The 14,769-nt window shown below is 34.4% G+C and overlaps 1 protein-coding gene across 3 annotated transcripts in view; it reads left to right on the top strand.

Moving 5' to 3' along the window:
* Positions 1 to 4,635, top strand: part of LOC149787857 (NEDD8-activating enzyme E1 catalytic subunit-like) — a 52,900-nt gene extending 48,265 nt beyond the window's left edge. For 2 of the 3 annotated variants that reach the window (XM_089974084.1, XM_089974083.1), the window contains exon 16: positions 4,231 to 4,635. In XM_089974084.1, the coding sequence (XP_089830210.1) occupies positions 4,231 to 4,328 (98 nt within the window). In that variant the 3' untranslated portion in view covers positions 4,329 to 4,635. Of the gene's footprint in view, positions 1 to 506; positions 555 to 4,230 lie in introns of all 3 variants that reach the window. The other variant, XM_089974085.1, reaches the window with a different exon arrangement.
* The last annotated feature ends 10,134 nt before the right edge of the window (positions 4,636 to 14,769 follow it).

The following is a 14,769-nucleotide window of genomic DNA, read 5'->3' as shown; positions in this document are numbered from 1 at the left end:
TCATCAAAGCTGTAGGAGATACAGGGATGGACCATGACACACCTAATGCTTCTCAATTTGAAGGCATTATATGTATTATGGTCAAGGTTTCATTTCAGAGGTCATAGCCACTGATCAATATTTTTTTAACCCCTTTTCTGCACTTTGCTCATTAAGACAGGGCAGTGAAATGTGTTACTTTTGACGTCTGCCTTGTGACCTTACAGCTCAGTTATAAAGGTCATAGCCAGATTTAATGATTGTGAAGGTTTATGACATAACCATTGGTTTGCTGAATTTGCTTGTTGAAATCCTTACACATATACCAGTTAAGCTGAAATTATAGAATGGTTTATTTGTTACGTAGAGGAGCAGTGCCTATTAGACAAATAAATTATGATCTGGTTCTCATAATCACAAAAATAAATAATTCCATTTTGCTATAGCCATGAGTTAACACAGGCATCAATAATTTATAACGTTCTCATTGTGGTAAAGAAGCTTAGTGTAGACTTTGGATATTTCAGGATGGCAGAGGAAGAAATCTGACATCAGCTGATCTCCTTTGAGGCCTAGTAAATAATTTGCTTTTCTTCCAATTATTTGCCACTCTTGCTTAATCTGTCTTCAAGGTACTAGAGTTATGTCCCTTTCAGTAATTATGCACTTGTCTGTGCATATGTTGTTAAAACATGTTGGTGCTTCAACCAATTTACGGCAACTAAAATTTTAATTCTTCAACTTTGCTTTTTTGAGAAAGAGGCATCTTTGCTAGATATAATTGAAGAAAGTCTCAAACAAGTAACTTGCAAAAGAGATAGGTCATTTTGTTTTCTTTGTATCCATTTTTAAGTAGGTCTACTGCACATGTTTCCATTGTCGAGTCACATGCACACGTGGTGCACTTTGTGTTGTATCAAGACAAAAGTTAATGTTCTCTTGAATAAATGGTGAAGTAATGTCTTTATATAATTATAAAGTTAATTTTAAGTCCAGTCCAACTGCAAACAAGATAGACCCTGATCTAACATCACATATAATGTACCAGCAGATTGGGGTCTATCTTATTTGTTCCACTTATTACTCTTAACAAATTACATAGACCCAGATCTGGTGGCACATTATGTGACATCCAATCTTGGTCTGTGCAGTGTGCAGTTGTATTCAACTTCGATGTGATATATTGAGTAATAAAAGTGGTAAGCTTGCTGATTTCCTCTGCAGAAATACTAAGATACCCAGACCAGGCCAGGTCAACTGTTATGCTGTGTACTTAGGCAAGGCACTTTACTCTCTTTACCAAATATACCACTAAAGCCACTAGGCAAAATACCTTAAACTGGGCTTAGCCCAGCAAAACCAGAAATGCTGGTGTACACAAATGCTGGTGTACACAAATAATTTTTGTACATTTTGTAAATGTACCTATCACAGTTGTAACCTTTTCCCTCCCCCACCCAGCTCTGATGCCCAAATCAAAGAGAAAGGGTCATCCAAATGGCCTATCTCTTTGTTTTGAGTTTTCTAAAACTTTCCTTACTAATTGGAGGAAGGATTTATGAGTACCTCTGTTGCCCTATAAATATGTTCTTGGGTGTGTCCAAGTGTCAAGAAGAATGGACACTTTCTTTAGTATTATTATTATTATTATTATTATTGCCGAGTGGTCTAAAGCACTCTCCGTTACGGATCACTGCCATCTCACCTCTGTCTGCGTAGGTTCGAGTCTCGGATTCAGCTAATGTGGGTATGTGAGAAAGCTTGCCAGTAGCTTCTCGTGGGTTGGTGGTTCTTACCAGGATTTTCCCAGGTTCTTCCTCCACCATTAATACTGGCCGCCATGTATAGCCTATCGTGTGCTGAAAAATGGCATTAAACTCTATAACAACAACAACAACATTATTATTATTATTGGGTTGCAGCCTTGTACAATTTTGTTGGTCAAAAAGTATGATACTTTTATAGTTATAGTTTTTACAATCTATTTGAAATACATAGCATTGTCATATACTTTCTGTACTTGTCACTTTTCTGTACTTGGGACTTGTCAGATCTACAGGATCATGGGTTTATATCAACAGCAGGGACATCATGAGGCAATATAGTGCTCTGTGCAAAACAGAAATTTGGTACCACCCATGCCCCACCTCCCAATCATTAAAATATTTTTTATAAGAAAACTTATGAGAAATTGATACAAATTATGACCAAATAAAAAGATTTTCATGTGAAGAAAAAACTGGTTTTGTTTCATTTTAGCTCCTATGTTTGATTATTTTAGCTCCCATGTTTGATTATTGTGCCCCTTCTCCACATTGGCACCTCTTTTGAAACAGATCCATCTCATATAGCTTGTGCTGACCCTGATCAACAGCTCATTTTAGGGCACATTATGTTTCTGAAAATACAGTTCTTGTTGCTAACTTGTGATGTAGGCAGTCTTGATTAAAAACAGTATATACAAGTTTGTGTATATTTTGACTTGCTCCTCATATTCTGGATAGAGATTGATCTTGACTTATTGATCACAATATCTATGAATATAATATATACAGTAACTTGTGGCAGATTGTATTTGGAATAATGAAGAAATCGCTATCCTGTTGTATCTAGATCACGGGACTGACTTTTAAAATTGTATATTTTGGGATATTGACAAATTGACAGTTTGATGATAATCAGTTTAATGTTCCCATAATAATTAAAACTATGGCATTTCAATTTAGTGATGTACAGCTCTGTCCTGTTTTACTGTTGGGAAACAAAGGTATCACACAGCACAAAATTTACTTAGTTTGGAAAGCTTAATTAACGGTTCAAATTGACTTTCTGCTGTATATTTGTATCTATATACATTCCTGGTGAGTACACCATCCAGAAGCAATGAGTAATGAGACAAGAGCACATGACTTTTAGTATTACTTGCATTACATATATATTCAAGATTTCTGCTGGAAATTTATTGGAAAAAATCATTAAACAGTCATCTGTAGCCATTATGACACCCAGATTACTTTAAATTACACAGAGCTTTTTTTTCTTTCTTTTAAACTTTGTTAGTTTTACATTTGTGTTAATTGATTAACTATACAAAATTATAAATTACATATGATCTTGTATATTCATACATGTGTTGGAAATTCACACTAATTTTCATGTCTTAGAACATTGACAGATTTGGGAAACAAAAGATGTTAATGACTCATTTTGCAGTCAGTTTAATTTTTTGTTTCAAATTAAAAATAAGTAGACAAGTTTCCCAAAGGGCATGGTGAAGCCAATTAATTTAACACAGATCACACATTACAAGATGAAATTTGACGTGATATGGTTTTAACAGATTTTTCTAATTCCAACAATAGTTTTTATATATGTGTTTATCTATTTTTGTAAGCATATAGACATGTATGTATGCTTGTATTATATATGTATATAAACATGTATAATACATGTATGCTTCCTTGTATGTTTGTTCTGATTCTTTTCTTTTGTTGTGCTTGCTGCCTTGTGACCTGCAGTATCGACACAACCAGCCTTATCTAAAAAAAAACAATAATTTATTGAGGCTAAGACAAAATGACTTGCATGTTTATGTTTTATTTGTACATGGGTTAAATTATATCTGCCAGAAACACTTTTTTGCAAAACAAAAAGCATCAAAAATCTGATATCTCTTGATTAAAAATTGTAGTTGATAGTTATCAGATCAAACTGTAATGTTTTGACAACATATTTGCAGACAAGTGTAATTACAGATTAAGATAGTTTAAGCAAGAGTGGCAAATAATTGAATCAAGGAAATTTATCTTTTTGATCTTGAAAGACATCATCTAACCTGATTCAGCTTTCGTCTTCTTGAAAGCGGGACACCATTAACAGGAAGGGTCTGCATGAAGATTATTTATGATCATAGTAGTTTTTAAGTTTGTCAATTTCATGTTTGTTTTTATGCCTTGAGTTTGTGTCTGTTTTATGTTACATAATAAATTGCCATTTCTAAAAGACTATACAAAACAGGAAATCTTACATACACACCAATTCCATAGTAATTATAGTCATTACATACATACTATTACATATAACATATTGTATTATTCTACAAAGTCAGAAATTTACTCATAAGGTTCTATCCTGGAGTGCTAAGGTTTTCTTGACTCCATGACATTTCTTGTTTTATCTCACAATGTGATATACATTGATGATCATTATAACATTACTGCTTACTCTAAATTACTGTTCCGTTACTTTCAGAACTAGGACTAGTAGACGGACAAGAGCTGTATGTGGCAGACCCAACAACACCCAATTCACTTATATTTAGGTTGAACCTTGGCAGTAAAATGGAGTGATTTTCATGCTAGATGTACAGAGTCGGATATTATCCAGTCATTGTTTTGGTATCTTTTTTTGCCAAGCTCATATTAGGGACAGCACGACATAACACTTCTGAAATTCGGCATCATCAGCACCAGTAGTTTGTTAAAGTTCAAGTTTTTCATTGCATACGTAAACTCCAGTATAGATTCTCATCATGCTTTGCATGATTCATCATAAAGCTAAGACAGTTCATTCCAAGACATGTTTAGTTGCTCCTTTTACCTTGAGGTCAAGATCACGGTTGTAGAAAAATTGCATTAAAGTTTTGATGAAAAAGTTGTTTCATTTACTTATACTTCCTAAACTCTTTAATAATAATAAATACTCATTATACTTGAGACGATTTATTTTGAAGATAAGACAATTCATTCTATGAAGCACTCACTTGCCCCATGACATTGGGTGTCAAGGTTATCATCAGAAATAATAGATTTTACGGTTAAATTGTTTGTTTTCATTTGCTTATATTTTATAAACCCCTTGATGGATTTGCCTAAAACTTGTGATGAATTATTATGAAGCTAGGACAGTTAATTTTATCATGGTCACACATTTTAACCAATTCTTTGAACATCATGAGGATCGTGTCAGTGTCAATGAAATTGATTGCTGACTGAATAGGAAATTAAGGAAAGCTATGTATAGTCATGTTTGTAATGTTGTCAACAGTGTCACTTATCTTATACATCAGTTGATGCATTCATCGTTACCGTAGGTATAAAGTTTATATGCTGGTATGTTAGCATTCCTGAAAACATGTTTCATCATTGTAAACAATACTCAAGTTTTTTGTTAAAATTTTGGAAAGTCACAGATCTTTACCACTGGTTGCTGCATTCAGCTGACACTTTCACGTAACATTACCTTACGTCTAATATTTATATTCTGGTATGTGAGGAGTTCCTATCGAATTAATTAGCATTATGGTCAGCAGTGTTTAAATTTTGTGTGAAAGTCTGTGAATGTCAGATATGACCTGGATCCATTATTTTACATCATAGGATGTTGCTTTAATTCTTACTGAAGAATGCAATTCAAAGCAGAGAGGATTTAGATTTATTCAGTTAAGTTTCTTGAAATTACAGAATGAAAAACTCTGGAGCAAACACATGATTCATTTTCATTGGGATTTGGGCTGACAGTTTTTGGTGTTGAGAGGTTTTACTGTACTTGGTTACCATTATTTTCATGAGTTATAATACCAGGAAATAAAACTTAATTGCATGTAATAATCAGTAATCCTTGTTAGTAGCATATTTATTTCAAATATTTCAAGGCTTTTTCAAGGTTCAAAATAATGTTTGTCAAGGTGCATTATTACATTAATTTTAAAGGATAAATAAATGAAACTATGTAAACACAAGTTAATACTTACTATTACTCCATACGTGGAATATTTCTTGCAAACTTATTTTTTAAAAAAACAAACTAAAACATGAAGTCACTAGTATGATCATTGATATCTTTCCCATTAATATTAAACATCCTACATCTGGGCATTAGAATAATGTAGTCACTGAACAAAGTTCATTTTACTCTGTCTACACTACTCTACTTACAAAGTCCAAAATATTTTAGAGTGAATTTTTCAGTTCTTGTAGCTTGTCATCAGGCTGTTTTTCAAGAGCTGTAAGTTTAGCAATTTTGACCTTTTCACTTTTCCTCAAATTATTTTGATGTCGTGATAAAGGAAATTTTCCTATGGATCTTGCTTTCAATGCATAGTCATCATCAGCAGCTGTTATTTTCTCAATGTCTTTTTCAGTACCTTCCTTTCTTCTTCACTCATCCCCATAAGCCAAAAAAGTAAAGATATTTGTTTTTTGTATTATCGCTTATTTAAAAACAGCATATGGAATTTTTTAAAACAATTTCATATTAATATTTCCCTCAGCTGTATTCTATATGTTTTTATTTATCATATTCATTGCAATTATCGTCTGTCCTGTTTCCACTGAATCCAAAATTAAGTCTATAGACAGTTTCTATTTTAAAACTTGAATTTCTGTATTCACAGACATACCTCTTTCGTCAAAAATGATTTCATTCTGAAGACTTCTTGTTTTCCCAGTATTTAACTTTATTATAAGAGCTGGGTTTTTTTTTTCAACTCCTTGTGACCGAGGAGCACTCTCTCCCATTCTGGCATAATTTGCATTTTGCAAAGCTCTCTGAGAAAGATCTCATAATCCAGACTTTATATTTTTCTTCATCTAGCCACCTAAGTTGGAATCGGCAGCTAGCCATGTCGAAGCGAATAATTCAAATTTAAACCACTGCTACATCCAAGCTTTGTACAATTTTAAGTTCAAAATGTATGAATGCACAATGGCCAGTTGTGGAAAAATTTTCGTTCCAGCACAAACTTAGCGAGAGATCGTTTTTGTTGTTGTTTTTTCCCCCTTTTCTTTTTATTTAATTTGTAAAATGAAAACTATTTATTAATTCTTTTTGGTTTCATGAAAATCAAGGCTTTTCAAGGTATCCAGACAATATTATGAATTTTCAAGGTGTTTGCGAGGCCTTGAGGGAACAATTCATTTTTCAAGATTCTCAAGGTCCCCTATGGACTCTGAATAATATTTACAGGTGACCACTTCAGTGCCCTAAATGATTAGAACATCTGCCTTGGATGCGGGAGGTCGCAGGTTCGAACCCCGGCTGAGTCATACCAAAGACTTATAAAAATGGTACTTGCACCTGCCTCACTTGATGTTATGATTAAGAGGTTAGTGTTAAGACTGGTCGGTCTGGTGTCAGGATAATGTGACTGGGTGGAGCATGATGCTACGTGTCTGCTGCATGATGCCCCAGTGCTAACCATCACTATAAAGTGCCACACTGCAGTCATCATAGCAATATAATTAAAATTGTTAAAACTTTGCTAAAAATCCAAATCGCCCACACACATAATATCTAAATGTATCACTCCTCTAATTGAGACAATCTGCTGGCATTGCATCATATTGAAGTTCCAGTCAGTATCATTATTTTTCTTTGACATATTTTTACCTGGAGAATAGCTGACATGTGAAGAATGTGATTTACTGTCAGAATAAACCAGTATTCAGTCCTGAAATAAAATTTTCATTCAATTGGGTCTTTGCTTATTACAGAGGATGATAACATAAATAAAGCAAACAGGTGTGAGTTGGTTGGTTTTGAAAAGGTAACTTTCTTGAAAAATTTAGATATTTTCATTCCAATGCAATTCTTTCCATAACATGCTAATTTTTTATTATTATGCCATGTCCAAGTTATTACCCAACAACAGTAAGATGGTGTCTATATCCAAGTTAGTAGTCAACAACAGTAAGATAGTCTCCATATCCAAATTAGCACCCAACAATAGAAAGTAGGCTTCATATCCAAGTTAGTACCCAACAATAGAAAGTAGGCTTCATATCCAATTTAGCACCCAACAATAGAAAGTAGACTTCATATCCAAGTTAGCACCCAACAATAGAAAGTAGGCTTCATATCCAAGTTAGTACCCAACAACAGTAAGATAGTCTCCTTGTCCAGATTAGCACCCAACAATAGAAAGTAGGCTTCATATCCAAGTTAGTACCCAACAGCAGTAAGATAGTCTCCTTGTCCAGATTAGCACCCAACAATAGAAAGTAGACTAGTCTCTATGTCCAAGTTAGCACCCAACAATAGAAAGTAGACTAGTCTCCATATCCAATTTAGCACCCAACAATAGAAAGTAGGCTTCATATCCAAGTTAGCACCCAACAATAGAAAGTAGACAAGTCTCCATGTCCAAGTTAACACCCAACAATAGAAAGTAGACTAGTCTCCATATCCAAGTTAGCACCCAACAATAGAAAGTAGACTAGTTTGCATGTCCAAGTTAGCACCCAACAATAGAAAGTAGACTAGTCTCCATGTCCAAGTTAGCACCCAACAATAGAAAGTAGACTAGTCTCCATGTCCAAGTTAGCACCCAACAATAGAAAGTAGACTAGTTTGCATGTCCAAGTTAGCACCCAACAATAGAAAGTAGACTAGTCTCCATGTCCAAGTTAGCACCCAACAATAGAAAGTAGGCTTCATGTCCAAGTTGGCACCCAACAATAGAAAGTAGACTCCCAAGTTAGTACCCAACAGCAATAAGATAAATTCCATGTCCAGGTTAGTACCAACATCAGTAAGATAGTCTCTATGTCCAAGTTAGCACCCAACAATAGAAAGTAGACTAGTCTCCATGTCCAAGTTAGCACCCAACAATAGAAAGTAGGCTCCAAGTTAGTACCCAACAATAGAAAGTAGGCTTCATATCCAAGTTAGCACCCAACAATAGAAAGTAGACTCCAAGTTAGCACCCAACAAGAGAAAGTAGACTAGTCTCCATGTACAAGTTAGCACCAACAATAGAAAGCAGACTAGTCTCTATGTCCAAGTTAGCACCCAACAATAGAAAGTAGACTAGTTTGCATGTCCAAGTTAGCACCCAACAATAGAAAATAGACTAGTCTCCATATTCAAGTTAACACGCAAGAATAGAAAGTAGGCTTCATATCAAAGTTATCACCCAACAATAGAAAGTAGACTCCCAAGTTAGTACCCAACATCAATAAGATAAATTCCATGTCCAGGTTAGTACCAATATCAGTATGATAGTCTCTATGTCCAAGTTAGCACCCAACAATAGAAAGTAGACTAGTCTCCATGTCCAAGTTAGCACCCAACAATAGAAAGTAGACTAGTCTCCACATCCAAGTTAGTACCCACCAATAGAAAGTAGACTAGTCTCCATATCCAAGTTAGCACCCAACAATAGAAAGTAGACTAGTCTCCATGTCCAAGTTAGCACCCAAAAGTAGGCTAGTCTCCATATCCAAGTTAACACACAACAATAGAAAGTAGACTCCCAAGTTAGTACCCAACAATAGAAAGTAGACTCCAAGTTAGTACCCAACAGCAATAAGATAAATTCCATGTCCAGGTTAGTACCAACATCAGTAAGATAGTCTCCATGTCCAAGTTAGCACCCAACAATAGAAAGTAGACTAGTCTCCACATCCAAGTTAGCAGCCACCAATAGAAAGTAGACTAGTCTCCATCTCCAAGTTAGCACCCAAAAGTAGACTAGTCTCCATATCCAAGTTAACACACAACAATAGAAAGTAGACTAGTCTCCATATCCGAGTTAGCACCCAACAGGTTAGTACCAACAACAGTAAGTCTAAGATAGTCTCCATGTCCAAGTTAGTAAAATACAACAGTAAGATAGTCTCCATAGCCATGTTAGTGCCCAACAATAGAACGTAGACTCCATATTCAAGTTAGTACCCACAACAGTAGTTGTTTGGTGTAAAATTAACCATCCTAACCATTCTGTTCTTCAATGAATGGATATTGCATGCAGCTTAATTTTATAGCTTTGAGATCATAGATTTTTGTAAATTTTTCAGTGGAAAAAATACAATGATTGTGATCTGATGTACATTACCAGAAAGATTTTCATGTAGTTATGTAGTTTTGGTACTTTTAACTTGGCATTTGCATGCCAGTTTTGAATCTGTGGTAGTAAGCTTACACACAATACTATTGTACATTTAACACTGATATTTTATGCACATGTGTATTGCCGATTTTTGATTTAGTTATTTTTTACAAGAATTATTCATTTAAATCCATTTTAGTTCAAGATTTACAAACATGATAATTGTGGTATGACTGAGTCTTCTGTTTGCACTCTCCATTTTGACATTGTCTAAAGAGGAACTTTAATCTAGCATTTTCTTTTTATTTATACTAATGACGATGCATGCATCCAAAAGTTATACATACAGAGACCTAAACATTTAATACATTTTCAGAATTGATTATATGGTTATTACAGGTTAATTTGAATTCTCTAATATTTTTATTTTTCCTTTGTTTTGAGCTAAGTAGGATGCATTCTGTCTTACCCAAATATAATAATAATGTTGTGTCAGTGAGCCAAAGATTGCAGGATTCAAGTTCTTTCTCAAACTTTTTTTATACAATCAGAATCTTTATGTGAAAACGTGATTGCACTGTCATCTGCAAATAATAAAAACTTACAAACAGTGCTAGTTACCACATCATTCACATAACATAAAAGTAGAATAGGTCCTAAAATACTACCTTGAGGTACATGATATTGTTTAATTCCTTGATTTTGTGTTGTTAACACTGACAATTTTTATCCAATTTCTCAGGTACGATTCAAATCTCCTAATCATGCCAGTTTATTACACAGTACTTCATGATTCAGAAACGTTTTGGAAGTCAAGCATTTTTGTTTCAGTAAGAAGCCTTTTGACATTTGTCACTTTATAATAAGAACACTTTGATGGTCTAGTAGTTAGAGTGTCTGCCTCGGATGCAGGAGGTCACAGGTTTGAACCCTGGCAGAGTCATACCAAAGACTTTAAAAAATGGTACAAGCAGCTGCTTCACTAGGCGCTCAGTACTAAGAGGTTAGTGTTAGGACTGGTTGGCCTGGTGTGAGGATAGTGTGACTGGGTGGGACATGATGTTACAAGTCTGCGGCATGATGCCTCAGTGCTAGACATCACAATACACTGTCATACTGCAGACATTGTAGCGATATGACTGAAAAATTGTTAAAGCTACATTAAAAATCCAATTCACACACACACACACATCACACACTTTATAGTGATCAAAAAAGATGTATTAAGCTTTATCATTATAGTACCTTCTCCTAAACCTGACTAATTTTATTAAGTTATTCTTAGTTAAAACGTTTCTGCTCCTTCTATAATTTTGGACACAGTATTGTGTACTACTGTATATGCTGGCTTGTAAGTCGATACTTTTGGACCAGAAATTCTGGGCTTCGTCTTTTACTCCAAAATTACTTTGCATATGGATTTTGTCATTCAAATTGCTTTGTTGTAGGTCATTTAATTTTTTTGCACGTGAAAATAAAAAATATTCTCCAAAAGTAAGAAGAATGTTTAAAAACAGTGATTATTTTCAGAAGAGATTGAAAATGTCATTATTGTCAGTGTTAAATTCATGTACATCAAATGTAATTGTGCTAAAGTAGCATGCACTAGTAATATGTTGTTTAAATTTGATTACATATATGTGCATTAGAATAGACAAGTTAGAAAATGAATAACCATGACAAAGACAGTTATTCCATCGCCTTTTCTTTCTGGCACCTCATGATCAAATAAAATATGCCCTGATATGAGAGTGAGAGAGAAGAGAGTTTCAGGACAGTTGTGTTCTTACTTTTGTACAAGGGTAATACATATTCCGTTATAAATTAACACCATTGAGTAAACAATTCCTTCAAATTTTGGTTACAATATCTATTGTCCCAAGAACCATATGGCATTGCAGTATTATTTACATGCCAGTTGAATTTGCTATAGCTGCGGTCAGGTCATTCCAGCAAACATGACTGAGGGCAAGATTCAGCAAACTAGATTAAATCGGTAAGGCTGCAAATAGGGAAATGAGGCTACCTATAAGTTAATGTGAATACAGTTCCATGTAATGCCAGGAAATTCCATGTGCTTACTAAAGTAAGCTTCTCAACCAGTGAGAGTTTTTTTACTCGCTGACAGCAATTTAAATTGATAACTTGCATAAGCAAAGATCCAAACCAAATGGTGCCTAAAATTGTACATACACTTTCTGGTAAAGCATAATCTTATTTAATGGAGAGGTCGTTGTACTTGTAAAGAAAATTACACAACATGATTAATGGTCATTTTAGATTTGAACCTAAATGGAGTCTGTATGGATACAAAAACTGTGAATACTCAAACTCTGAAACTGAAGAAGTATGGTATGTATTTTAAATTTCCATTTACTATTCAATTTATTACGGTTTTCTCTCTTTGACAAAACTTTAACTAAACTGGGGCAGTAAGGTACAAAATAGCATGAAGCAGGACTGAAATCTCTCATATGAAGGCATATTTTATTTTGATAATGAGGTGCAAGAAGATCATCGAGATTGAATACATTTGCCTCCCCCTCTCGTCATAAACTGGAAAAAGCATTTTATCATTAGTGATGTAATTTCCCTATTGCCCATAATCTGAAATAGCATACAGTGATAATATTTATGAAATAGGAAGTTACTATAGTTTCATTCCTCACAGGATCACAAAATGTATCCTGTCATTAAATTTTCATGTTGTCGTCATTAAATGTAGCTAAAATTAACTAATTCATTTAAAATACTTTGTGCTAAACAAATTACTTTTAGGTACATTTAATCATGCTTACCTGGAAAAGGTACCAAGTTACAGATAGGATACAATTTGCAAAATGCTGTGTGGAATGAACTATAGCGGAAAAGTCTAAGCCAAGGTCCTTTTCTGGCCTCATTTTATACTAAGCACAGACTTATATATGGATGAAGGATGGAAAATTTACAAAATTTGGGCAAATGCATCATCTTTACTACCCTTTGTATACAAATCTAACTCTAGATAATTTCATTTCATCAGACACAGTAGCACTTGATACAGTGCAAGTAATTGGAATTATGGTGAAAACATTGGCACCATTTTTTTTAAAACCTTGTGGGATATTGTCAAGGCTTGTACTTTTGCATGGATTAATATTACTCAATTCTATATGAAGAAAACTCGCAGAGGCTGAAGTTGGAGTGGATAATTATGAACATTTCTTAACCTGTGAATCTGTAGTATATCTCTTTGAAGGCTGTGGTAATTGCTAAAAGAGTGGATGCTACATTAGTGAAGAAAGAACAATATCAGCATTATCTTTTGATTTAGAACTGTAACCAAGTGACAGATACTGTTACCATAGCTCCTTTGCATTGTTTTTATTCTCTACTTAGCTACAAAAATAATTAAATTTTGCCAAACATATCTTTGCACAAAAATTTCAATACACAGCAGCATTACTTGTACCATGCCTATGAATGTTGAGTAACTGATCCATATACAAGGAGTGGTGCAAAGATTTTGGAATGGTACTATGTTGAAGGAATGATGAACTTGTTAAATATGGTGTAGCATTATCTAGAAAATTGCAAGATTTTCAAGATCGCCACCATGGTTGCTATATTTGATATCAGATCATTGTCCATCATGGTTGCTATATTTGATATCAGATCCATGTCCACCATGGTTGCTATATTTGATATCAGATCAGTGTCTTTTCATTTGGACCAACTAGATCATGTCAGTACAACCATTTCTTCAGGTGGGGCCCCGAGTGGTCTAAAGTGCTCACCGTTCCGGATCACTGCCATCTCACCCCTGTCTGCGTGGGTTCGAGTCCAAGGCTTGGCTAGCGTGGATACATGGGAAAGCCTGCCAGTAGCTTCTCATGGGTTGGTGGTTCTTCCCTGGGTTTTCCAGGGTTCTTCACCAGTTATACCAGCCTCTATGTATGGCCTAGCCTATCTTGTACTGAAAAATGGCGTTAAACCCTAGAACAACAACAACCATTTATTCAGGATGAGTTGTTGTTGTAGGGTTTAACACCATTTTTCAGAACAAGATAGGCTATATATGGCAGACAATATAAATTTTTGTGGCCCATTTGGATTTCTGAAGCTATTTACATTTAGGATCTACTAGACATAGAAGTCTTTTAGTGAACACCCAATGTCAATATGTCCATATATCGATAACAAGATTTTCAAGATGGCCACAAAGTCATTCATCTTGGAGGTTTAAAGGGCACAGTTTTCATGTAGGAAATACTCTAAATCATAACTCTTTCAGTGAAAATCAGGAGTAGCAATAATAAGATGGATATTCAAGATGGCTGACATTGTGGCCATATTTGATGCCTGAAGGGCACCATTTTCATTTTTGGCTAACTCGACCTTGACAAGAATATGTTTTCTAAAATTTTGTGGCAGTTATAACAGTAGTTTATAAATAGCGAATACAAACTTGTGCTTCCAAACACTGGATAAAAGGCCATTGCATCTGGTCTATAAGTATAACTCCTAACATGTGATCATTTGTGGATGATCTGATTGGACTGGATATTTTTTAATTTGGATATTTTTAATGCAATTATGACTTTTTCTCAGTATTTTTTTTTAAAATGTGTTTTTCTTCTAAACTTGATTTAGTGACAGAATTGCAGCAGCAGGTCATGCATGTTGTGTTACACACTTCTTAGAAAAAAAGTTGTATTCATATCCTTGGATTTGGTCCAAATATAGCATACAGCCTTTGCCATCTTTGTTAATGTTATAGAGATATGACCTTGGCGTGTCTAAAATTTACGTAACTCAGAAAACCTTTCAATAACTTACTATTAAAGGAACCAAAAATTTTTTTTTTTAGCACTCTGGATGGATAGAAGTAACATTTTTTTTAGTGTACCCAGTTTAATTTTTGTTTTTGTTTTTATTATAAGGTATCTAATTTGGTAAAGCATTGTTGTGCATCATTACTA

This window comes from Sinohyriopsis cumingii, chromosome 11, assembly GCF_028554795.1.
Source record: "Sinohyriopsis cumingii isolate HCF-2022 chromosome 11, ASM2855479v2, whole genome shotgun sequence".
Classification (NCBI taxonomy): Eukaryota; Metazoa; Mollusca; class Bivalvia; order Unionida; family Unionidae; genus Sinohyriopsis; species Sinohyriopsis cumingii.
Note: the sequence above shows the minus strand (reverse complement) of the source record. Positions and strands in the feature narration are given on the sequence as shown.